Raw genomic sequence first — 27,521 nt, forward strand, 5'->3', positions numbered from 1 at the left:
CAGCGTTACGTTTTTTGTGCGCAACCTATTCTGCGCACCTTTCACCGTGCGCTGCCGCCAACACCGTAATCGGTTTCTCTTTAACTTTTCAGGCGTGAGTATTGAGACGTAACGTATGCTGCGGGGCAACATACACCTATTTAGACTATTTTATATCCAGTCGTGCGTCGGAACTGTCACACGCTTTTTTACATTTGTACTTTATGTATGTAGCAATTTATCATCATTTAAAGCAACTTTTATTGTCCGTTGTAAGACAGTCTTCCTTCAGATATACCCTATATTTGAAGATTTAGGTATAGTTACCTTGGGCACGCTCATGATTTATTTCATTATCAGCCGATGGACATCCACCGCTGGTCTCAGAAGTAAAGACTCCCAAAAAATAAGGTTCCGCCGTCTGCTTCATAGTTCTTACAATCTCCTTCGAAGACTTGATTGTTCTGTCAGATGTTAGAGAATAGTTATTAAAACCTGGGCTCCCAGCTTAATGTGCTGACTGAGGCACAGTCAGCACATTAAGCTGCACACAGCACAGTAGATATAGTAAAGATAACTTACACCATTACCACAGAACAAAGAAACATTACCCACTAACATAAGTAGATTTTTTTCGTGTTCCTTCCCTTTTTTCCTTTAACATTTTATGTACGTATCAGCAGGCAGAGATAAATGATATTTAAGAATAGATAGGTAGATACTAAACATATCCGCGATACCAAGGTATCCAGTTCACAAGATTTTCCTTTGTTGACCGCTTGCTCAACCAATGCTGATCCGATAATGAGCCATAATTGCAACGATACACTTTACACTACCAATGTCACACTACCTGCGTCATACTCCGCTGCACTTGGTGGGGATTACTTTCTGTATATAATCCCATGGATAATCCGTTTAAACACATTCGGCTTTATAGTGGGCAAAAATTTGCAATAGAAAATAAATTAAAAATGAATTCTATATTGTTTGTGTTGTTCCTTGTGATTTGCATTGCTTACAGTAAGCCTTTGGAGAACACTGAAATTGGTATGTATTCTATTATGTTATTCTGCATTATTAAATGTACTTATAATCATTATCAGTCTAACTGTAACGGCCCACTATAAGGCCAGGCCATTGTAGGCCATTTGTATAGTTGTGGATTTAAGCGAAATATGTTGTATGGATAAGTGAAACAAAGTTCATTGATAGTAAAATATACAACAGATTATTCCATCATTAAGATTAGTTGATCAACAAGTATATACTTGCATAAAGATTTTTAAACTGCACACGCAGTATCTAACAAAAAGTTATATCATACAATAATCACCTACTACTATTAAGGGTTCATTTACACGAGCAGCAACTGCTACCGACGACTGCAGTCGGCGACGTTTCGGCGGCAGTCGGCAGCAGTCGCCGACTGCAGTCAACGGCAGTCAACTGCAGTCGTCGGGAGCAGTTGTCAGCTGCCGTTGGCAACGTGCTGCTTGTGTAAATGAACCCTAAGCAGATAACTAATTGATAATTACATTTTCAGAACCTGCCTCTCAGATAGCTCCAGAGCACAAGCTTTTCAAAAGGTTTATAAACCCATCAATGACATCAGGCGGATTTAGGAACAATGACCTCTCCAAAATTAGAGCCAAGAGAGAGTAAGTATCTAATGTCTCACGCACCCATGCAGACAAAAAGCGTTCAGGCTTAAGATACGCGCCACAAGATGTATCCACAGAACAGACATCGCTAAAAGGCAAAAGCTAACGATATATCAATATGACGCTAAAGATAGATACGAGTGTATTGTCAACTAAATAATAGCGGCAATATCGAGAATATCTCTCACTCTTTCGTTGCGATGGGACGAAAGAGACATTGAATTGATCGACATTTCTCTCTCAGCTCTCTCGTACATGACATAATTATGTTACCGCATTAGGATTATGCAGGCAAAGGCAACCATCACTAATCATCTCGCAATCATAACAACTCATATTAGGCTCAATGTTGGGCACAAGTCTCCTCACAGAATGAGAGGAGTTAACCCTTAGTTAACGCTGTCTAAATGCGGATTGGCAGACTTCACATAGAGTGAACAAAATTCTTAGATATGCAGGTCTTCTCAAGACGTTTTTCTTTCGCCAATTGAGACACGTGATATTTAATTTCTTAAAATGCACTTACTCGTAACTGAAAAGTTGGAGGTGCATGCCCCGGACCGGATTCGAAGATACTCCCTCTGAATCGAAGGCAGAGGTCATATCTATTGGGCTATCACGTCTCTCAGGCAATATAGTATGTTATAATTACCGTTGGCCTTGCAGGCAATGAATGTTTTGATTATCGTTGGCCCTTGCAATCATCCATTTTCAGTTTAGCAGAGGAGTGTGAGAGGCTGCGGCTCTGCAAGCTACACGCGGGCTCCAGTAGAAATTTCATAGCGGCGTTTGAATTATACTTTGTGAAGTAAGTTTTTTGTTTATAAAACTCATTATTTTCTTAGTTGTTCTTAGAAGAACTCTCAGGAACTACTTTTATTTACCGAAGAATATCGTTCCCATGGAAATACAGGTCAATGACTCCATGAGGTTTCAAATATGGGATAACTTAGCCTAGCGACTGTTAGTTTAGTTAGCTATGGTGTTTTTTACTTAACAAACTGTTCATTTGTTTGGCCCGTCAACTATAACAATTTAAAATATTATTAGGTAACTTAGTCAGGCTATTTCAAAAGCATTAATGAAATTTTAGATCTTTCTCTCTGATTGGTGCAAAGGCTAATCTGCGATGGGTGCGACGTCGTCATGCTTATTTATATCGCTTATTTATAGATGCTACACAATACCAGTGTGTTTATGAATAATAGTAAGTTAAAATTACATTTATATAGGTTCCTATAATAAATATTAACATGTTTTTTTTTGTTCAGCAAAGAAAACGCTCGTCTCTGGGACCACCGGCAGCACTCGTCGGCCGACTGCGACCAGAGATACAGTTGTGACACGTAATCTACCAAACCTGTTAAGTCCAATCAAAATCCATCTAGTTTTGTCTAAATCATTGTGATAATAAATATATTTATTGAAGTAATATTTCTTAAGACGTATAATAGAAGGCAACGTAAATATAATTATTTTTTTTTATTAAAAAATGTCTTGATTACTGTTTTTGTATGCAATCAAACATAAAAAATACATGATAATACAATATTTGAAGAAAAAACACATATTATATATGAATAAATATGTGCTGTGGATATTGAGTATTTCTTTTTGTTATTTGTTATTTCTGGAAAAGTTATTTTGGATGGTTTAATATTCTCGCGGGAGGATTAAATAAAATATGTTTATCATTAAAAAACTTTTATTGACCTTCACAGATAAACCTGAATTCACGCACCATCACATCCCAAACAAAAATCACTCAAAACAATAATAATTTAATAATTACTTCTTTTCATATAATTAACTAGGTAAGAGAACTTTTAAGATAGTTAAAAAGTTTTTTCGCCTACTTATTTAACTGAAAATATTTATTACAATAATCAGAATAATAAAATTAATCTTTGTTCTTTTAACATTATTAACATTTTCTTCATTTACTATCTTCCGAACTTCCAGATATGGAATGTGTTAAAACTTTTTTATATTTTCAAATGCATATAATTATAAATGATTTATTTATATTAAAATAACTGGTTTTTAATACTTGATTTTTAAATAATTTTGTGATTTTTCTAAATAAATGCTATTTTATTATTTTAAGGACATTTTCGTTTTATTTATTCTAATAAATTAAATACTCTAATAAAAACAAATTAACTTAAAATTAATGAGTGTGCGCCAAACTTCGACTGTGAACTACTACTGTGAACAGGAGACAAATGCACAATATACGAAAACCAGCGGTGTGCACAAGATTTCTAATAAGAGTATGGTGGAATTGTGGAAAATGGGAAATTGATTGTCCAATATAGGTTCCTCGGGGTAGGCAGTGCATGTTTGCATCTATACAGTACATGCCACTGACGAAAATATAATTATCCCAGCAGAGTAAAGCCAGCTTTATATTTGTCTGACGTGTCGTGTCGTGACGCGTCAGAACAGAACCGGTATCACACATTTTGTATGGCAACGCTTATACTTATGTGGGTTGGCTTCTGATGTGTCGCATACAAAAGGTATGAAATCGATTTTGTTCTGACGTCACAACACGACACATCAGACATATGTAAATTCGTTTTAATGATAGCAGCGTGTTGGAATCTCAGAATGGACTCGAAGTTTGGGGCATACTATACCATGATGTTTCCTTGCTATATTTAGTGTCTGCGTAAATCTCTCAGAGCAACCACTAAAAATGCCTCTCTAACTACAGTTCGAAGCATATTTTTTCAATTACTCACAGAAAACTGTATTTTATGTACTAATACAATTTTCGGCATTCACATATCACTGCAGTTTGCATTGTAATAATAAGCAATAAGGAATAAATGTTCTCGTCTCATACACTGTGGACCGACAGATTCGGGATAAAAGTGGCTTGCGTTCTGCTTTTAGGGTTGTATTTACCTCTGTACAAAATTTCATCAAGATGGGTTCATCTTCTTTGTGGCCAACCACCGGTTTAGTGGTTAGCTATAAAAAAAATATCAGTGGCGATCAACGAGATAATCACATGAAGAGAAATAGACAAAGTTCTACCAATGGCGGCGCAACCGGAAATACCGCTATCTCTTTCATTGGATTGGTACGAAAGAGATGGGACTGGGAGAACTCCAACGCCATTGGACGATATTTTGATGACGTCTTTTCCCTTGGGAAGCATCCAAACAGATAGACAGTCATGACTTTTTTTTTTATTAAAGAATATTTGCCATATCTTTTTTTTTATAATATGACTAATATTCCCATTCCCCTCCAACTAGTCGGGAAAGACTGTGTTAGGAGTGGGTACGACAATAAACCAACGGGGCGAGGATCGAACCACCACCCCTCGGTGATGAGTCCGACCGCTCTTACCGTTGAGCTATTGAGGCTTAGTATGGAAGTGCAGATTACAAGGGGGCCGGATTATAGAGGGTCCACTGCACTGGGTGAGGTGGGGGTGTTACTGCTTCTTGCGCGGTGCCTTCTTGCCGTCGCTGCGCAGGCTGGGCAGGCGGTGCCGCTGCAGGTACAGCAGCGCCAGCGCCGGCAGCAGGCCCAGCACCAGCAGCGAGCTCTGCCGCAGCTCCTGCTCCGACGACTTCACCTGCAATACCATCATTGTTATATTTACCAGCCTCATTATCATTAACAACCCATATTCGACTCACTGCTGGGCTCGAGACACCTCTCTGAATGAGAGCGGTTAGGCCAATAGTCCACCACGCTGGCCCAATGCGGATTGCCAGACTTTACACACGCAGATAATTAAGAAAATTCTCTGGTATGCAGGTAACCTCACGATGTTTTTCCTTTACCGTTTGAGTCACGTGATATTTAATTTCTTACTCTATGGCTTGACCGAGTTCAATGTATTTTTGGAAAATAGGTAGCATTTTTCACCATTCTACTCTCATTGCACATGTTTTAATAGCAATTTTAGTATGAATAACAATTATATGACAGAACAACATTTACTAGATCAGTTAGTAACGACTTTTTTTTTATTCTTTACAAGTTAGCCCTTGACTACAATCTCACCTGATGGTAAGTGATGATGCAATCTAAGATGGAAGCGGGCTAACTTCTTAGGAGGAGGATGAAATTCCACAGTCCATTCGGTTTTTACACGACATCGTACCAGAACGCTAAATCGCTTGGCGGTACGTCTTTAATACTTTTAAAACTATACTCATAGTGATTATGAAACACGGCTAAAACTCACGTGATATTAGGTCGGAGTTTGGATCGTGCCGCGATGTAAGAGCCAGCTCATGACTAAGGGCCCCGTATGGGTTCGAAAGTAGTCATACTCCGACCTAATATCACATGAGTTTTAGCCGTGTTTCATAATCAATTCATATGAATAACACTCACGATAGTTTAAATTCTAAAATATACTCATAGTAATAAAATACAACTAAAATAACTCACTTTAGGCACAAACTCGATGTCGAAATGTCTGAACTTTCCGTCCGAAGTGATGTAGAACACTTGCTCCTCGTACGTGTACGTCACCTTGGACAGGTTGGACTCCACCTTCAGCACGTACGTCTTGTTGTTGGCGGGCAGGCGCGGCAGCGTCACCATCAGGCCCGGGTTGTTGTGCGCGCTGTACCCGAGCGGGTCCAGCTTGACGGTGTGCACGTCTGTGTACGGCGGCGCCTCGGGCGACAGGCTGAGGCGCAGGGTCTTGTAGTGCTCTATGTTGGGTGTGTGGACCAGTACGTTGGTGTCCGTGAACTGGTTGAGCTGGATGATTATTAGCCGAATGTTCTCGATGTCTTTCTCTTTTACCTGTAATATGAATTTTAATGTTTATTTGCAGACATAATTACGATAGTGTACACGTTACGAGACGAGAGCCATGATAGCCCAGTGGATGTGCCCTCTGTCTCCGATTCCGGAGGGTGTAGGTTCGAATCTGGTCCGGGCATGCACCTCCAACTTTTCAGTTGTGTGCATATTAAGAAATTAAATATCACGCGTCTCAAACGGTGAAGGAAAAACATCGCTAGGAAACTTGCATACCAGAGAATTTTCTTAATTCTCTGCGTGTGTAAAGTCTGCCAATCCACATTTTTGGAATCAGTATCGATCACTAATCACCCCCTGATAGTTATTTTGGAAATATATTTCATGTACAGAATTGACCTCTCTACAGATTTATTATAAGTATAGATAACTCACTAGTATCGGCGGCGGCGCTTTAGCCAACTCGATGTTCATCAGCTCGGGCTCCGCCGACGGCTTCAGCTCCAGCGTGTACTCGCAGTTGGGCAGCAGGCCGCGGATACTGGAACATAGACGCTTCCACAGTTAAACTTAACTAAGTCAAAGTCAAAATTCATTTATTTCAATTACTTACTTTACAAACACTTTCGGAACATCAGGTGAACAAGAGCTATTTTTTTGTATAAAGTTAGTAGGCCTTGATGTCAGCCTATCACCTTCCAAAGTAATAATTTATTTGCATTTAAAAGTGAGTTGTTTGCAGTGAACCAATGGGACACATGCGATATGGCACAGAGTTATCTTTATTTCTATCAGTCTTAAAATTAAGGATGTGTCGTCAGCAAACAATCTCACAGATGCCGCTGACATGGTGTGGTAAATCGTTTATGTACACTAGGAATAAAAAAGGACCCCGAGTTGTACCCTGTGGGAAGCACATTGTGGTAGAAAACCGCGCGACTTTGAATCACTTATACAATGCATTGCAACTTTTGTGCTATCACTCATAAGAAGCGATGAGATCAAGAGCTTTTAATGCCATAGTGGCTAAATTTTAGTAAAAGAGTGTTATGGTCAATATAATCGAATGCTTTTGACAAATCACAGAACACACCAGTAGCATTCTTAGAATTTTCCAATGCATTATAGATGTTTTAAAAGTTTAGCACCTACATCAGTTTTACTGCGACCCTTCGTAAAACCATACTGTTCAGCAGTGGCGTGCACATCATACATGCCTGAAAGTACTACATACCCTAAGAGTTGTCTTCTTAGTGCTTATTAAATACAGATTTCTCCGGTTTGCTTAATTTTATTACTAGTGTATACCCTGATCAACAACCTTATGCACGCCACTGCTGTTCGAAGTGAAATAAATTATTCAAATTACAATGACTTAAAAGTTGATTTAAAATATTTTTTTCAAAACTATACTAAATGTTGGCAATATTGTAATTGGTCTATAATTATTAACATCTGTTTTGTCGCCTGATTTAAAAAGTGGTAACAATTTGCCATGTTTCATAAGGTTCGGAAAAATACCCAAGTCCACACACTCATTAAAAACAATAGCTAAGTGGGGAGCAATGACATTAAAGATGTTAGATATTAGTTTCATTGACATGCCCCACAGATCTCCAATTATTTTTAAGGTGACTCACCGAAAGTCCCCCGCGGCCGCGGTGGTGGCGTCCTGCTGCGGACAGCGCGCCGCGTGCTCGGCGTGCGCGCGCGCCCGCACCGGCACGCGCGCCACGCCCGCGCCGCCCAGCGACACGCAGCGCCCGTGCGCCGACCACGCCACGCGCAAGCCCCTGCGCACACAACACATACATCAGGGATGTTGTTTACATTTCATTAACAGGGTGCTGTCATACGCGAAAGGATACATTCATGGTTTGTTGTATTAGACGAGTCATTAATGTAAAGGAGAAAAAGTAAGGGTCCCAGTACACTACCCTGTGGTACTCCAAATCAATTTTCTCTATAACACAAGCTAAATGTAGTTTTAGTAGAACCTTCAATGTTGCAAATTACAACACATGTCGCAGATGCATATTATTTCACATCCAAGAATGTAGATGCGGAATTGGTTATTCAAAGTGGCCCGTGACTCCGCTCGCGCTGACAATCCCATCGACACATGTAATGGTTTTAACTGACGCAAAAGAAATCATACTCAGTAGCTTTTGAATGAGATCTGCTTCCGAATGAGCATCCGCTCTGATTGTTTTTGATGCAGATGTAGATGGAAAGTCCGCAATCCGGAACTGTACGTGTTCTGGTGAGTGCGAGACTGTGACGCACTTGAACAGCAGCTGGTGCGTGCGGCCGTCGCCGACGGGCACGATGGCGTGCGGCGGCTCGAAGCGGTACTCCTTCATGTTGGGCTTGACGTAGTACTGCGCCGGCGACAGCGCGCCGAAGCGCAGCCAGCCCGCGGCGCCCGACGCCACGTTGCGCCGGAACGCGCCGCCGCTCACCGACACCAGCGCGCCCTGCACACAACTACTCTGTCAAATACTGCCGGACAACAACAACTAGAGATGTAATCATAGATCAAAATGTAGTATCGATAATAGAATTTCGTGTTCCAAATTGAAAATTCTCTCTCGCGAAGTCAATCAAAGTTAATCCAATACGATAGTGTCAGCACATACTTCGTTTCGCTCCCTTCAAGTTCGCCTCACCTTGCTCCGATAGCTTCAAATACACTACTCGCTTCGTTGAAGTTCCGAAGTGAGCTGAATAATGGAGCGAGGCACTTCGCGGTCAAACCGCGGATCGCTTCGAGTCCTTTGACTCGGGCGGAAATGCAGCAATCGAAAGTTGAGCTAGGTGATGCTGAACTTGCACGAAGTGAAACGAAATATGTGGCTACATTATCATACCCGATTAACTCTGATCAACTGAAATTTGCACCCTTAATAACTCCACCTAAGAATAGTGCGGTATCCTAATGGACACAGAAAAATGCTGATTGGAGACGCTTTTAAGACACTCTTGTAACTTTTTTTCTCCGTTTATGATAATTGCAAATACCTACTATATAAAGTTTTCTATCTTTGTTTCTTTCTCCATACCTCGAGCGGCGTGTCGTCGGCCGCGTCCACCAGCTGCACAGTGATCTCGGCCAGCTTGTGCGCCGCGATGTCGCCGCGCTCGTCGCGCTCGGCGAACACGTACGAGTCCTTCTCCGCCGACACGCGGTACTGCAGCGCGGCGTCCAGCGGCCCGAAGCTGTACGCGCCGTCCTCGCCCGTCGTCTGCGTCCGCTTCACGTCCTCTGCAACGTTGTATACTGTAGCCTGGCACTACGCACGGCTGCGGTCGAGTGGCGATCGCACCCACCTCCCTCGAGAGTGAGCAGCACGCCGGCGACGGGCGGCACGATCCTGCCGCTGAGGGTGAGCGCCTTGGCGGCGCGCAGCGTGAGCGCGTCCGAGCGGCACTGCAGCCCGCCCGCCAGCTGCTGCGGCCCGCGCGGGGAGAACAGCAGCTGCGACGACTGCGGCTCAATCGTTATCACTTCGTCCTGGAAACAGACAAACAGTTTACTAGTAAACCCGCACAGGCTGGCGCTGGGCCAACGAGGCAGTTCCGACTGTAGGAAAGCGACGGTACCTCCGCCAAGTAGAGCGTGTGCTCGTACTCGTAGCCCTGCCCGTCGGGCGCCGGCTGCGCGCGCAGCGGCAGCAGCTGGTCGGCGCGCCCGGCGCCGCTCAGCCGCAGCGCCACGGCCGCGGGCTCGGGCGACAGGATCCGCAGCACCGCCGCGTGCGCCACCGCAACCAACGACACGCTCTGACGAACACATCGATATCATCATTTTCATCCACACTTCTACACAAATATTAAAAACGCGTGTGCTCAGTGGTCTATACTGTTACGACTGTAGTAAAACTTCTTTCAAAAAATAATAAACAAAGCGCCATCTATGAGCCTCAGGTACAACCGCATCGCAAGGCTTCTTTTCGGTTAAAAAGGATTGTTTCAAAATCCTCTAAAAACGTCATCTACTGGTAGTTAAAAATGACAAACACGTTTCACTGTGCATATTGTAAATGGCTTTTCGCAACACATTCATACAAACTCACTCCCCAAGTCGAGCGTGCGAAAAGAAGTTTTACTTCAAAAAAAGGTATTGTTTGTTATTTAAGGCTTTTTTTAACAAAACAAGGTCAACAGTAAAAGCAGTCACTCACCGGCACATCTTCAGTGTTCATGTCGACGGTGACCTCCGGCGGCTGCACGCGGTGGCAGCCGCGGGGGGTCAGCGTGTACCGGTCGGCCAGCGGCACGCACTGGCGACTCAGCCCCGCCGGCACCGTCAGCACGCCGGTGGCACTCGTGCTCTTGTATTCCAACTGAAATAAGGAATGTGCTTTTGATACATAACTTGATAGCCGATAATGGTGGATGTTATGTTAGATCGAGATATTTGATACTGCGTTATTCAAAATTCAGACTTGCTGGCGTCTAATATTTTTACGGTGCTTGTCACAAGTATAAAACCTAAAAAAAACATAGTAATCTCTCACTTTTTTCTAAGTTGGCTAGTACGATTAGTAAACGCGGTTCAAGACGGTTCAAGGCTGATGCTGCCAGTGGTACGCACCTGCATGCCGTGCGTGGCGGACACGCGCAGCGCCAGGCCGTGCAGCTCGAAGTCGGGCACGGGCGGCAGCTCCTGCGCCACCACCACGTTGTGCGCCGCCTCGGCCCAGCACAGCCGCTCCTCGGGCACCGACAGCTCCACGCTGCCCGGCACCACCTCCTCGAACGTGTACTCGCCGTCTACAAACGCAACAACACTGTCACCGTTTTGATGTTTTGAATCTTTACGCTAGACTCGAGGAGACAGTCGGTAAGCGCATTACAAAAATTTATAATTATTATTATTATTATAATGGAACTGCTCCATTGCACGCATTGGCGTGCTGCCATCTACAGGCAATAGGCATAATGTAAGCATAACAGTGTTTATGTTTATGTGTATTTAAAATTACCAGTAGATGGCGTGCTTGAAATAATTTTTACACTTCGAGAATCTGTTGAGATACACTCCTGAGGCTCTTAGATGAGGCGTGAGTACGCCTGAGGCTCTTAGATGGCGCTTTGTATTTTTTATTTTTAACCGACTTGGAAAAAAGTCAGTTTCTCAATTAATCGCAGTTTTACTTCAGCCCTTAGTCCTGTGATCAACAGCGTTTTTTTAAATAAATTTCCGTTTTAACTTGTAGCTTTAATAACAACAAATGTGACAGCGCGGCGCGCACGACACTCACTAAGGACGGGCGCGTGTCGCGGCGGGCCCGCGTAGTTGCCGTCGGCGGCCAGCGGGCGCAGCGCCACGCGCAGCCCCGCGCAGTGCGCGCCGCACAGCACGCGGCCGCGCACGCGCGCGCGCACCTGGCTGAACGCCACGCCGCGCACGGCCGCGCGCGCCACCGACACCGCGCGCTGCTCCGGGTAGAACCTAAGGGACATTGAGATTACACCTCAGATACACTACTCGCTTTGACGACGTCCCGATAGTATCTGAGCAAGGCGCTGCAACAGATGACACAAGACTAGCACCCTCAATACATATTTGTGGCTTAGTTAGACCCACTAATTAACATTTAAATATGTTTATTAAGACTTAACAATATTAAGACTACATTTTATAATATTATACATTGAATTGAATGTCAAATGTTCTTCTTTGACTGAAACTGCGATTTCTCATTACTAAGCTCTGTAATTTAGAGGTATGTGATGGGGATAAAGATATAGTGATATGTAAAAGAAACTTAGAGAATTATCTCAAAACATGCAAACTATAATGTCTACTTATGTTACATTGAACCTAAAGATATAATTTTAACGTTATTATAAAAGGAATAGAGATGATGACAGTTTTTTAAATTGTATATAAATTTAAAGTATGCTAACAGTAAAGCAATTTTGTAAAAGTAACAGGGTATCTGCGATCATTACTTTCGGAGCTACAGGGATTTAAAGGGTCAGATTTGCGGCGCTGCCGCGGATCCTTGAAAAACGGCCCTTACAAAATGGTACAATCTTATCACGTTGTAGGCAATTAATGATCGTAAGATTTGTATGGGCGTTTAAACAAAATTACTAATATCTTTGTTATTTCTGCGTTTATGTTTATAATTCATAAATTAAAAAATGTCACATTTAATGTAAGGAAGCTAAAACTGTATGAATTTTCATCAAATTACGATAAAATATTTTTAATAGATTTTGAAATTTTATAATCTTATTTATTTTGCAAATATCCAGTCAATCTTTGCTTTTTATGTATAAATTAGTTAACATTGACCTTATTTACCCGAATGTATCATTAAAATCAATATATTCAAACCTAGTCATCATACCCATTATCTACCCCAAAATTCTACATAAATAAATGTCAACTGATCAATCGTTAAGTATGTCATACTAACTGCAGTCCATCTCTCTGCTCCTGTTCGCTCACTTCCACTGTAGCAGCGTACACTCCCGGCGGCAGGAACGTGCACCAATTACCTGAAAATCACTTTTCGTTTGATTTTATTTTCTTTTTGTATATTGTCTTTGACAAACTGCAATGGAGTTTGACGACTAAACCTCTTTGCTGACTTAGATTTTGGTATATAGATAAATTGTATTTAATTATACTGACTGCACTTATACCACAGATATAAGAGGTAACTAGATTTATAAAGTGCCAATTTTTTGTATTGAGACCAGCGTATCTGGGGGCGTGGCCTAAATGGCTGTTTAATATTTAGTGAAAAAAGAAATATTATGCTAATCTTACTTTAGAGTCGAATATTATTCTGCGGGCAAAAAACTTGGCATCCTTAATAAAGTGAAACGGTACTTCACACCAGAACAGCTTCTATTGTTATATCAAGCTCAAGTTCGATCGTGTATGGAGTACTGCTCCCACTTGTGGGATGGCTCCGCCAAATACCAGCTTGCTGCTTTAGATTCAGTGGATAAACGCGCTAGAAGACTCATTGGCAATGAGGCTTTAACTGACTGTAAGCTTCAAAGCTTAGAGCATCGCCGAAAGGTTGCCTGCCTATCGGTGTTCTACAAGATATATTTCGGGGAGTGCGCTCAGGAACTGTTCGATCTTGTGCCACCTTCGCCGTTTTACCACAGGACTGCTAGGCATCGCAGAGATCTGCACCGCTACGTTGTCGAAATCCCTCGGGCGCGTACCAAGCGGTTTAGTTCCTCATTCCTTATACGCACTGCAAAGATGTGGAATGCTCTCCCAGCTTCAGTTTTCCCCACCACCTACAACATGGGTATTTTCAAGTCAAGAGTGAATAGGCATCTTCTAGGCAAGCGCGTTCCACCATAGGCTGCATCATCGCTTACCATCAGGCATGATTGCAGCTAAGCGCTTGCTTATTCAAAATAAAAAAAAAAAAAAAAATTATTCCTTTTGTCACAGAACAAAACAAGACTGCTAGTACATGCGCGGAAACACTTGCGAATTTCCGCACACCCGGGTGTACGCGGTCCACGCCCCCTTGCTATTTCTGTTGCTGTCCGTTCTGTGACTTATACTGTCGCCACCACTCACCGTCGGCGGCGGCCTGCACGCGCTGGACGGGCGCGCTGCGGTCCGTCGCGCGCAGCACCACGGAGCGCGGCTCCGGCGGGGACAGCTCCCCGCACACTCGCCAGCGCGCCGCCACGGAGCGGAGGGGAGCGCTCACACCGCTCGCTGTCACCACCACTTGCAACTCGTCGAACTCGCAGTGCTCTGCAGTCATGTCATAAAACAGTACATCCAACACTATAATAAGTCGCGATAATATTAACATTCCGCAGTAAGGATGTCGCCTCACCATGTTGGAAGTTAAGCGAGAAGGTGCCGGGCTTGAGTCCGCTGAGCGTGAAGGCGCCGGCCGAGTCCGTGGTGCCCACCGGCTCGCCGCCCACGAGCACGCGCGCGCCGGAGATGCCGCCACCGCCCGCGCTCGTCAGAACTGAGCCCAACACGCTGAACCCGCTTATCTGATGATGATAATGATGTATGACGTGATGGGTAGCAGCAACAGTGATTGCACTATTATAAATTATGATAAACAATAATTACAACATAACAAATTATCAATAACTACAACAAAAAACATTGTTGCACAAAATCGCCAACGCGACTGGCAGTGTGACGGTGTCTACGCTCTTTATAATATTAGTATAGATCAGTCACTTACCCACTAATATTAAATTACCTCAAAAGCATTCCTAATAAATAAACTATCATGTTTCACAGTGAAGGGTACTGCATCAGGCTTGATGTTGTAAGTGATGGCAGCTTGCCCTGGAGACTTAGCCAACGCTAGCAGCTTATACTCTCCGGCTGGCACCAGGCCAAACTTGAACTCCCCTGCAGCGTTGGTGACAGAGTAGCAGATAGGAGAATCTGGTACACCTTGCAGCAGGGCAGTTATGCAGCCTTCCACACGGAATCTAGGGTTCTCCTAAAAAACACACATAACAGTTAAACAAATGAAAAACTTACAAAAAATATTGAAGTGTTTATTAATTATAAAAATATTATTATAAAAATATTAGTTAATCAAGGCAAACATATTATGTGGATGAAATAAGAGGGGTGGTGCAAAGCAACTGGGCAAAATCTGCAAGGGATCAAAAAATTTTGAAAATTCAGTTTTAGAGCAGACTAGAAGTTTGACAAATATCATGAGCATATTTTACAATGCTAAATAGTGGGCAGAATAATTTACTTTATTACCTGCAGAGAATAAAGTAGAACGGTAATCCCAGCAATGGGGCTACCAAAGGATGACACTGATCCAGACACATCATACCCCTTGACACTGAGGGATCCTTGTGGCAGGACGGTGTTCCCTTCCTTCACTTGCACCACGGTCTGAGCTGGCTCCAATTTCCACCTAAGAAAATAAGGAACTTATAAACATACTTCTAATAAGTTACTGCAACAATTTATACAGTATACTGAATGCAATAGGTCCTTAAGTTTCATTGTCATCTGTGGCCCTTTATACCTTAATCTTTATAGTTTACTCATATAATATTAATATCATAACTAATTAACATTTAACTGTGAAAGTATAATAATTTTCAAATTTTTAAACAAGGCATTTTTATGAAGATAGGATTTGCAAGATTGCTGTTATTATATTAGTATAGACATTTGCATGATATGTTGGATATTAAAGTCAAAATTTCTGTATCCAGTGACTTTTTGTTCATTTTGGATATATGCAAAGTGATATAGGGAAAAACAAATACAAAATTATATAATATGTAATAGTAACATGTTTATTTTACCTGGGATGTGAGGCCTTAACAATATACTTCCCGGGTATAACAGGAGTAAAATGAAAATCACCACCTACAGTGGTGATGGTGTTCCTAATATCCCCTTTCTCATTCACCAACTGTATGTTTATTCCACTGGGTCCTTGCTTCTGGCCAGCTGTGATCACTCGCCCAGTAATACCTGTAATATATCATTTTCATCTGTACTAATATTATGAAGCTGAAGCTGAGCTAAAAACAAAAGTTGAAGGTATGCCAACATGCGATGGAAAGGAGTATTGCAGTATAAACAGCCGATGGTGTAACAGATGTCTCTTAAACATAAAAAGGCTGAAGTAGAGCAGGAATGGACCTGTAGTCAGATCCTCAAAAGAGATATGGTCCAAAGAGGGCATACAAATTATAATGGTACCCCAGAGATGGGAAAAGGCAAGGATGACCACACAAAAGATGCAAAGAGGACAAATGAAAAGAAGAAAATATAGAGTTTGAGTAGAGTGGCAAAGTCTGGAGCCTATGTCTGCTAGTTTACATTAAACTGAACAAAAATATTACAAAAAAATAACTTGTATAATAGAGGAGTCTTATGTCCTGAAGTGATGGCTTATAATAATTAATATCAATACCAGTGCAAACTATGTATTGTATATGAAGAAAGAACAAGAGACTATTTGGCTTAAATCAAGTTACTTAAATTAGAACAAAGCCACATAAATAAATCCTGCTCTCAATATTTTAAATCCAATTCCAATCAATAAAACAAACACAGAAATAATATAAAAAATTAGAGTTGTCCTCTATTATTATTTAGTCTCTCTATTTACTTGCACACATAACATTAAAACATAACAAGGGAATATACATACACTGTATATTATTTCTATTCATAAATCTTCTGTCTATGTATTATAAAAAAAAGTCCTGTTAGTTACAAAATTTATAACTCAAGAACGGCTAGACCGATTTGTCTGAAAATTGGTGGAGGTAGCTTAGAATCAGAAGGACATGAGACACTTAGGGTAGGAGTAGGGTAGGGGTAGGGTTTCACGCAGACAAAGTCGTGGGCGTTAGCTAGTAGTATAATAAACTAACATACCAAAACCATTGAACACAAAATTGATATCTTCCCCTGTGGAGCATTGATCAGTTTCACCATCTATAAGAAGCTCCACTTCAGACGGCTCAAAGCTCCATCCCGCTGGTGGATGCACTTTCAAAATGTATTCCCCTTTTTCATACAAGGGAAGAAAGTAGTAGCCGTTAGTTGGCGCACATTCTGTCCTTTCTTTAAGGCTTCCTTCTTTGGTGTATCTATAAAAACAAATAGAAACATTATATTGCAACAATATTTACTGCCTTAATTACACAAAGTCTGCTTAATTTACACAAATGAAAAACAATAAGAACATTTTTAATCTCATGGATACCTTATAATCTTATTATCGTAAAAAAAAATTAGGTTAACTTACAAACCAATCTCGATTTTCGAAAAATCCAAACTAGCGTGACTTTTGACAAAACCACCGCATCCTAATATATCGTTTGAAAAACACTGCGATATGTTATTTATTATATAGTATATGAATAATAAGACTCTAAATCGAATTATAGAGGAAAACATTTTCCAATTCGCTCAAGTTTAATAATTAATTTTACTGACCACAGCAGTCAGGTAAAAAAAATCCCAATAGCACTGTCAATGTCAAGTCAAATATCAATGTCAACTCAAGTGTCAATCTTCATTTGTGGTCTGTGGTATCAATACAACACAAACGTCAAATGGACTGTCATAGGTGTCAATGACAAGTGACAGCCACCTATGTTTTTGCTTGTTCCTGTAAGGAAAAGGCAAAAGTATTACACCGTACAGCCATGTCATAAGTGTATGCACAATGATTCCTGCTAAAGTCCATAAAATCCATCGTCCGTCGTTGTCCGTCACTCGGTCCCTTCGGACCATTAATAACTGGACTTGGTTCGCACCCAAATTCACCAACAAAAAAGTCTGTCATTTTTTGAGGGGGACGAAGTAAACTCACACATCGAAAACATTTAATATCATTAAGTATATTCTGTGTCCATATACTACACACAACTATAAATTTGACTCGCAATACACACATGCGTAATTTTTACACAGCCTAAGAAACACATTACCACAGTAAAAATATATACAAGCAGTATTGTAACTCGGCCGTATTATTGAAATAAATACCTACAGCCGCGCGGTACGTAAACATGTGATAGGGCTGCCCGCCTCCAGCATTTTAATTACATTTGCCAACTTTGTGTTTCCATTTAGTTTTGTGATTGTAAATATACTATTTTTATGTAAACAAATAAAATACTTAAATAATAAATTTTAATAAACATTGTATAGTATAAATTATTTAAACTATACAATGTTTTGTATTGGCACTGACGAACGTTGGCCAGTGTTTATGTCTTGAATGTGTAACGATTACTATCAGATAAATATGATGTTGTCCTAGACCACCAGCCTAATACTAAACTCTCCAAGTCGCACAGGTTATGCACTGAATCCTCAAGGCAATAGAAAACAAAAATCGTAATTCATTAACAAATTTTATTTATGGAAGTAACAAAACTTACAATTTTTTATACAACGTTATACGAAATCTGAAAAATATAAAATATAACTATAATTATAGAACATAAAATAATTTACTTATTTATATGTTTTCGCTTATTTCGATGATATAGCGAAATAAATCAATTGTTCGCTATTCACATATACTGTAATCAATACTTTCCCAACTCAAAAAAAATATAACATGTGGACTTTGCAAAGAAACTAGACAAGGAGGTTCAATATTAGTGTAAATTTATTTATATATATATATAAATGAATTGCTGTTCGTTAGTCTCGCTAAAACTCGAGAACGGCTTAACGGATTTATCTTATCTTGGTCTTGAAATGTTCGTGGAGGTATAGGGAAGGTTTAAAAGGTGAGAAAAAATCAAATAATTTCCCGGAAAACCCTAAACCTTTCCTTTTCTATTTCCCATACAAACGTTTAAGAGTCACTACCGCTTGACTCTTAAACGTTTGTATGGGAAGGGTAGGGTAGGGTAGGGATAGGGTAGGGTAGGGATAGGGTAGGGTAGGGATAGGGTACGGTAGGGTAGGGATAGGATAGGGGTAGGGTAGGGGTAGAGGTATAGAAGGGTAGAGTAGGCATAGAGAATAAGTGCACTTATGTCAAAACGAAGCTTGACCGGGTCCGCTAGTTGTATATATGTATTACCATATAAGTGCGGCGTTTTTAACTTTTTCCAATAATATCAATGATTTCCATCTACATTTTCAAAGGATTACCCAAATAAAAATAATTTCTATTAAAGTAATATTTTTAATAGACCACAGTCCCAGGTATACAGGTTTACCCACACACTACACTAGCACAGTACTCTCATTTATTTTATTTGTGTTGTTCCATAGTTTATTTATTTATTAAAGTTCTAAATTATTATATTTCTTCTTGTTTTCAACTAACCTCAATCAAACAATTTTTTTATTGTGTGCATTTATTTTTGTGAGAATTCACAATACAATATATTTTATCAAAACCCAATGTGTAGGAAATATTTATGATACCATAAAAACAAAATAAAATATACTTATGAAATACATTTACTAGATTTATATTGTTTTAACTACAACTTTATGTAGCCACTGCAGTTTTCGCCTTATTTTGTATTGGAAGGAATAACTTGAACTCTGCCGGAAGCTCATCTTCTGAATACAGCCTGTCTGAGAAGTAGACCCTTCTAATGCGGCAGTTAGCATGTATTTGTACCCTTAATGTTTCAACATAATTGGTGCCATAGGCTCTCCTTGTAAAATCTGCAAGGTTAAATTGGATTTGATTCCAGCCTTCATCTAGACGCATAGGCATTGTACAAATAAATGGTTTGACCCGAGTTGTGGACTGGTAGTTGCTAGCTCTAAATCTCCTGCGTACATTCTTGTCATCAAGAACCTGAAAAATTAACAGAAATCAAAATCAAAATAAGATATCAGTGCCAGATAACTTTGAAAAAACTTCTTAGTTTCTTGAATGAAAGACCACAATCTTGTGATGAGAAGTTGCACAGGCTAACCACTGCACCTATATGGTAGTGGGAGGCACAAAAGCTTCTTTATGGAAATATGACTAGAGATGTATAGTCAAAATGTTAAAAAAATGCAGTGAAACTCACGATATACCATTATGACTAGTGTAATATTTAAATGTTGAAATTTTTGTTACTTATAGAGGTTATGTGTATGTTTATTAATTATTATGAAGATTAAAAAGATAACACTGAGTATTGATCAAACGATTGTGCAATTTACTCACCTGAACTTCAAAGGTAAAGTATTTTTTGAGATTTTTGATTATCATAACCAAAAACGGTAGTTTGATGCCCAGGGTCTTCTTCGGATCCGCCGGACATGTTATATACGTAGTGCTGACATTGGTCCCGACTATTTCTAGCACTAAGCTCTGTATGTCGTTGTCTGTGATACGTTTTATGTGCCCATTTCTTACTTTCTTATCCCAAATCTGCAATGGTTTGCTGCCTATGCTGTAAAGGATTGACAGAAATCCAGACTGAAAAGTGTTTTTAAACATCTTAAATATTGATGTAATGTTCTCGAAACCTTTGCGTGTCTTCACATTTATCAGATAGTTAACTTTAAAAGTTTAATCAATAAATGAATAATCTTTCGCGGTTGCATTAGAAATTGACAGACTGACAGTAAACACAAAAATTTTGAACACGGCCATTGGCCATGCGTTTGTTATCAAAGCCAATCACCATGGTAACCATCCATTGACAAATGATATCTAAGTTTCGTTTAACGCTATAATACACCTTTGTTAAAAGGCTAATTACAAAAATAATAGTTTAAATAATACCTTGGCCAGGAATTAAAATTTGAAATACCAGTTTATAACATTGATTTTACTGATTTGGTTGTTTATTTCAGTTACTGACATTAAAAATTCACAATAACTTTGTTAAATAAACAGGCCGTGGGAGGAAAAAATTAAAGAAATGGAACGTAATGCGCAACTTTGACAGAAATTGATTTGATTATTGTCTGTGATTGTCTATGAAATGAATTTTGACATTTGACAGCTAAAAGATCACACGGTCACACGCGAATATTGCTGATGCTGAATCGTGCGATGGTTTAACGCATTTCATTAGATTTTTTGTTTTTTCGTCAACTACAATCAACAATGAAGTGATAACTCTCTCCCTGTTTTACATTTCCGTATAATGATTTGTTGTTTATTTATTTTGTGTGTGCATTTGTGAAACATTGAACATGACTGAAAACTCATCAAAAAGGTAACAAAAGCATTATCTACCTACAAACTTATTTGAAAATGCATATTCTATTAATGATTATTTCCTCATCCAAATCAACAAATACCTGATGTATTTTTAACTGAAATTTAATTAGTTATTTTTTTAACACTACCTGTTCCTTGAGGAATATCTAGAAAGTATTGTGCTCCTTTCAATATAAATTTCAACAGAATTTAAATATATAAACGTTTAACAATAAATTTATTATAATCTAAAAGTACACACTACAAGTATAGAAAGTGATAAGTTGAACATTGACATGATACTTATGTCAGCTTTACAGGTAAACTTTTGTTTTTAATTTAGAATAAAGTTTAATACCAAAAGGTTTATTTTTGTCATCCCCATATCACTTTGTAGTTAATTTTTCTCTTTTTTTTTAGCCTTTCATTTAATTGCAATTTTTACAACATGCCCCAAAATTCAAGAATAAGCTTGCACCAGATGGTAGACTTGCTACTACCTGCTAGGAAAAATGGAAAAAAAATTACTTCAATGTTTTTCAAGTTACAAGAAAAAAATTGTATTTATGTTCGAAAATTGATACTCCTTATACTGTTAACTACTATGGTCACAATTTTATTATTATTATTATTATTATTTTTTTGGGTTGTTAATCTGAATAGTACTGTTATCCCCAACTGTTGTTAAAAAAAGATTTTTATATTCAGCTTACTAGTGTAAAAAGAAGTATGAACAAGTTTTACTTTTACTATGAACCCAAATTAGGTATATTGTTGCAAATCCTTGGTCCTCCAAAGGAGGAAATGTCTATATAAATTAGAGAGAGATGGATAGAAAGACATAATGCTTTAGATCCAACATCTGGTGCTGGCTTGTCATTAAATGTTGGGACATAAGTTGATCAAGTGACCTTTCAATAAATGGTGCCACACATTTATTAGTTTTGAATGAGTTTGTAGAAAGAGAATTGATGTCTAATTTGGCTACAGGCCCAGCACTTACTTGTCTGTCTGTCAGTCCTTTTCACGATTAAATGGCTGAACAGATCAAAATTAATTTTGGTATTATGATAAATGGGACCATGGAGCAGAACATACGAGTAGGCTACTTTTATCCCTAAAATAAAAAGAGAAGCGGTTAAAATAGGGGTTTAAAGTTTGTATAAAAGCAATAGCGATAGCGATAACAATAGGGTTAGAAATATGGTTAGCGAAAATAAAATAGAAAACCAAAACCCCAATGAATTTGATTTTTTTAAATATTTCGTAATTTTTTTCATGATTTATACACAATCCGCTTAATTTACAAAGCTGAAATTTGCCAGGTAGGTTAGGTATTTTATAGTTAGTAGGTATCCTCTAAGAATGGATTTTGCGATAGGGCTGGATTAAAAAGGTCTAAAGGCGGACGAAGTCGCGGGCGTCCTCTAGTATTATTAAATATAGTACATATTGTAAACTTGTGTGGCAATATAATTATGCTTGATCTACTAGGTTATTTATTAATTTTATTTTTAAATTACTCTTAGCTAATGCTCTTATAACTCGAAACTCCTTCAGATCACATGCTAGCTTTAATCATGCACCCTCATTACCCTTATGACTTATGTACCCTATTTTAGTGTGGAATGAATATTCCAACATTCCACTCTAAAATAGGCTACATAACCTGACTTGTCTTGTCTGCAGCAGAGAACATTACAGTCAAACATAATTATATGCAATATTGGAGGGTAGTTTGGCTTTCAGATGTTCATGATGATTGTCTAGTTAGTAGCTATTTTGCTGAACTAATTAATTTATAGCATTTTAGAATTTTAACTATTGTGAATGTTATTCATATTAATTGATTATGAAACACAACTAAAACTCACGTGATACAACATTGCAGTATGCCCGACTAGTTTCAAACCCATACGGGGTGCTTAGTCATGAGCTAGTTCTTGCAACGTGTCATGATCCAAACTGTGACATGGCAGCGCAAGCAGCCGGAGAGAGGAGGAGGGGAGTGAAGGTTCCATTACACACTTTGGCGGTTTATGAATGTCATTTTGATTGATACATCCGTATTCTTGTTAGCAAACTGAACTAACCCCAAGTTTGTTATTTGCGACATTTAATGAAATAGTGGTTTCCAAGCTGTCGGCAGCAACCATCCATGATCACCTATGACGACTAATTTCTATTGCTTCACATAATTTACGAGGATCTAGAAACTTTTCCCTTGATAATACTGAAGCCTTATCAAAACAGATATAATGAGTTGTATCCGAAGCTTGAACATGCTCAGCTATTTCTGAACCGTCCGTGTCCACGTAATATAAAGCACATAAAAATTTCATAATTTTCTAACAGCTTAGTGATTTATCCTAATATTCAAAAGATTTATAAATTCTCTTAACCAATACAAAAATTGCCCTCAAGATAGCAATTAGTATATTACTCATGAAGTCATGTGCAGTGTACAAGTTAACATATCAGCATTGGCTTCATATTACTTTGTCTATATATATGAATAACTTCCCTGCATTTAAATAAAGATAAAGTCAAAAACTTATTTCACTTTTCTGACTCATATCCTGTGAGATAATTCTAAAGAGATAATAAAAATAACATTGGAGTTGTTATCATTTATTTGTTGCTATTATGTACAGTGCACTTGAAAATTTGATTTGGATGGCACCAAAATGATTAAAAAAAACACAAGCAAGTCTTGCTATGTCCCCTGTGAGTCTTGTTTTATGAAAATATTAACATTGATTTTTAATTAAGGGATTATTTTCACAAATGAAAATGTGATAAAATTTTTTAGGCATCTAAGAATCAGATTATCTGCAGTACTAAAATTCCTGTATAAAACTATTAAAATTAGTTTAAGATAATTTTCATTTTATCCATTAATTATGGGCACCCTGTATATGATTGAACTTACAGACCATACAAGCAGTAGACCTAACCATAGACATATACAATGTAGATTATGTAGACCATATATAATTTACTTTATACACCATATATTTATGACAGCCTCCGTGGCGCAGTGGTATGCGCGGTGGATTTACAAAACTGAGGTCCTGGGTTCGATCCCCGGCTGGGCAGATTGAGATTTTCTTAATTTGTCCAGGTCTGGCTGGTGGGAGGCTTTGGCCGTGGCTAGTTACCACCCTTCTGTCAAAGACGTACCGCCAAGCGATTTAGCGTTCCGGTACGATGCCGTGTAGAAACCGAAAGGTGTGTGGATTTTCATCCTCCTCCTAACAAGTTAGCCCGCTTCCATCTTAGACTGCATCATCACTTACCATCAAGTGAGATTGTAGTCAAGGGCTAACTTGTATACAATAAAAAAAAAAATACTCGTATATCGCTTTCGCTTTCGTTGCTAAAGAACAAAAGAGATAGTGATATTTCCGATTCGGCCGCTATTTGTCGACAGTATTTTCTCTTCACGAGACACATGGCACACACCGTAGGCCTGCATGTCACAGCACAAGCTCTCGCTGCAGCGCATTAGTGGAACAATGGCCGCTGATGTGACATCCGCATTGACTCACATTCAATGCCCTCCACAATCAATAGGTGAACCAAAAGAAGCCTTAACGACGATTACGTGTAATCGATAAGGGCCTCTGTTTTAGGGATCCGCATGTGAATATTAATATTGCTTTTAGAGCCAAAACCTATTGGCATGATCTGTATCTGTAGTTCTCTTTTCTTCTCATTTTTTCTATTTAATAATTAAGTAAGTAAATAGTTACAGTTACGCCAACAGTTGTTGACGTAAGCTTTCTCGCGAAAAATATCTCACCAGTTTCGAGTAGCGCATTTTTCTCATGTTTGTACTATAAAATACTCGTAACATAAAAACCGTATAGTTGCGTGCCACTTTTCTTCATAAGTATAAAATTCTCTTGTATAACATTTTTTTAAAAATAAATAATATACTTACATAATACACACATCACTACTTACCCCCAAAGTTAGCGCATTGCCTGTGTTATGGGTATTACCTTGGAACTAAAATAATAATTTATGGCTCCACATGCTAGGCATAGAAGTAATTCAAAAATTCTTTATAATTTAGGTAGCTCAGTCTTTAGAGCACAACGTTCGTATCTTTTGTTTTTGCTTTGAGAATTTGACTTCGTAGATAATTATAGTTACGGAACCCTTTTCCTTCGATAATAAGGCTTTAACATAGCGGATATAATATGGTGTAGACTCCTTGTCTTTCGACGCCTTGCACTTGATAGCAATCAATGGCTGCGCCAAATAAAACGATGGTACACATACCACGGATCGATACCACGACTTTATAGCTTCTATATTAATAACTAACGGACGCCCGTGACTCCGTTTGCTTGAAATCGGTTTCGCGCGGGAACGATGGATTGTTCTGAGAAAGAGTAGCCTACGCTCCATGACAGAATTTATTTCTATACCAAATTTCATCCAAACTAGTTCAGTGGTTTAGCAGTTAAAAGCTAACAGACAGACTTATTATCGCATTTAAAATGTTTTAAAGTATGGTTTTAAAACTAGCATAGTGAAAAATTAGGCTCTATAATAGTTTTTTTTTGTTGATTTATCATCATCATCATCATAACCACTACAAGTTCCCTATTTGTAGAAGCAAGGATTTGGAGTTTCCACTCACTACACTGTTCCCATTTAGGGTGATGATGTTTAACTCTATAAGGATTGCTATCATATGGTACCTAATGATTATGACCGGAACCGTGAGCTAAACAAGAGTCTCAATAGCTCAACGGTAAGGCGGCCGGACTCATAACCGAGGGGTGGTGGTTTGATCCCCGCCTTTCCCGACTGGTTGGAGAGGAATGAGAATATTGGTCATATTTAAACGATATGGCAAATATTCTTTTAGAAAAAACGTGCTTCCCAAAGCATACCATAAAGGCTAAGCACATACTGGACATATGCTAACCAGTAGAATCCAAAACAAGCAGGCAGTTGATGTGCTGATTACATTGATAATCGGCAAATTTTTCATTTATTTTATAGCTATAGATAATGGGAACTCTACAACGCTCACTCTCAGTTTATGACCCGAACATTTGACGCAATTACGACCCAAACAAACATACAACATTATTGAATTCACTTGTGTCTGTTTTCCAAGGTTTTATTTCCCCTAAACATACTAAATGGATCGAAAAGTTTGCAAACATACTTAAGTTTGTAGCTTCATAAACTGATAAACTAAAGTCAATGTACCTATTGTAGATACTTATAATCATAATTATCATCATCACGTCATCCGATGGACGACCACAGCAGGACGTAGGCCTTTAGTACGGACTTCCAAACTCCACCATTCTAAACCGCCTGCGTCCAGCGACTCCTTTGTGACTCGCTTGATGTCGTAAGTCCATCCAAAACGTTACGACCCCGACGTCCATCGGCTCCTCAAATGCAATACAATACATTACTGTTCTACATTCTACCAAGTCACATAGGTACTCATCTGGGCAACGCGTCACACTGTTGGAATTTGTATGACGCGCGTTGTAATATTATATTGATACCTGTAAGCGTGTTCTGATCCTGATCTGATTTTTAATCTTTTTGAGAAACGAGAACATTTTATAGAACAAGGTTTCGTTTTTGTCATTTATAAATTTGTCGCATTTTTTGCTAAATCGGCGTTTAATTATATGCAGTTTCCGCTTATGAGTAATATTAAGGTTATTCGCCTCAGCGCAGTGCGAGGGCCCTGATTAATGTTATAAAGTCATAGATTACAATATTTTGTGATGCGTCATATTAGTGACTTCAATTTTGTCGCGGTTTCTTGTTAGCTGGGCTTAGAAATATCTTTAAAATCAAGGTTTGCTTAATTTTTTTTCAAATAGTCAGTCTTCTAAACAGAAAAAGCAAACTAGTAAACAATATATTAATAGACACACTAGAGATAGATAGGGGATTTTTTATCCCATTTCAGTATAGAACGACCTTGAAGTGCAAGATGCAATTCTCGCACTACTGATGTCATTAGTAGTATTTTAAGTTATTTCGAATCGAAATAAACAACATATTTTAGCAAAAAAACCAAAGGGAAAAAGAAAAAATGACCCATAATTTAACAGCATACATTGAGATTTCTTAAGGTTGCAAGACTTTCAGCAATATATTAATGGCAATTCAGCTAAAACTAGGCAATAAAGTTCCTTACTAAACTATAATGTAAATGTCATTGATAAAGCTCTTGCTAAAACAGTCGTTTACAGATAACGATACCATCACGATATTGAGAAGCTGAACTGCTTTATCTATGTAATTGAGAATCATGAATAATTGCAGTAAGCAAGAACGGTTGTCAAGTCACTAACGATTTTTTAATAAATAAAACATTTGTGTCTTAGAAGTTAAATAATTTGAACTTTTTAAACAAGTTCCCATTTTAGAAACAGACTTAGTATTCAAATAGTAAGCTAAATCTCTCTTTTCCACAAATTATTCACAG

At 38.9% G+C, this 27,521-nt stretch overlaps 4 protein-coding genes across 4 annotated transcripts in view; 2 read left to right on the forward strand and 2 right to left on the reverse strand.

The window, feature by feature from the left end:
* Window positions 1-902: 902 nt before the first annotated feature.
* On the forward strand, window positions 903-3,193 carry LOC112049916 (uncharacterized). The gene is made up of 4 exons (XM_024087980.2): window positions 903-1,029; window positions 1,526-1,640; window positions 2,359-2,451; window positions 2,915-3,193. The coding sequence occupies exons 1-4, from the start codon at window positions 954-956 to the stop codon at window positions 2,991-2,993; spliced, it is 363 nt and encodes a 120-aa protein (XP_023943748.1). The 5' UTR covers window positions 903-953; the 3' UTR covers window positions 2,994-3,193.
* Window positions 3,194-3,330: 137 nt separating this feature from the next.
* Window positions 3,331-17,373, reverse strand: LOC112049910 (nodal modulator 1). Its single transcript, XM_024087973.2, has 19 exons — window positions 17,156-17,373; window positions 16,783-16,997; window positions 15,696-15,867; window positions 15,136-15,295; window positions 14,612-14,860; window positions 14,225-14,393; window positions 13,957-14,139; window positions 12,821-12,902; window positions 11,654-11,844; window positions 10,984-11,162; window positions 10,571-10,732; window positions 9,990-10,169; window positions 9,717-9,900; window positions 9,449-9,651; window positions 8,673-8,863; window positions 8,027-8,179; window positions 6,822-6,927; window positions 6,066-6,428; window positions 3,331-5,238 (listed from the first exon to the last, which is right to left on the reverse strand). Exons 1-19 carry the CDS (start codon window positions 17,305-17,307, stop codon window positions 5,095-5,097), a joined length of 3,438 nt encoding a protein of 1,145 aa, XP_023943741.2. The 5' UTR covers window positions 17,308-17,373; the 3' UTR covers window positions 3,331-5,094.
* Window positions 17,374-19,323: 1,950 nt separating this feature from the next.
* On the reverse strand, window positions 19,324-20,516 carry LOC112049907 (cilia- and flagella-associated protein 20). The gene is made up of 2 exons (XM_024087970.2): window positions 20,051-20,516; window positions 19,324-19,690 (listed from the first exon to the last, which is right to left on the reverse strand). The coding sequence occupies exons 1-2, from the start codon at window positions 20,324-20,326 to the stop codon at window positions 19,373-19,375; spliced, it is 594 nt and encodes a 197-aa protein (XP_023943738.1). The 5' UTR covers window positions 20,327-20,516; the 3' UTR covers window positions 19,324-19,372.
* A 327-nt stretch (window positions 20,517-20,843) lies between these two features.
* Window positions 20,844-27,521, forward strand: part of LOC112049906 (serine/threonine-protein kinase 3) — a 31,914-nt gene continuing 25,236 nt past the window's right edge. Inside the window, exon 1 of the mRNA XM_052888389.1 lies at window positions 20,844-21,053. Coding sequence (XP_052744349.1) covers window positions 21,031-21,053 — 23 coding nt within the window. The 5' untranslated portion in view covers window positions 20,844-21,030. The remainder of the gene's footprint in view (window positions 21,054-27,521) is intronic.

Source organism: Bicyclus anynana, chromosome 1 (genome assembly GCF_947172395.1).
Source record: "Bicyclus anynana chromosome 1, ilBicAnyn1.1, whole genome shotgun sequence".
NCBI classification, from domain to species: Eukaryota; Metazoa; Arthropoda; class Insecta; order Lepidoptera; family Nymphalidae; genus Bicyclus; species Bicyclus anynana.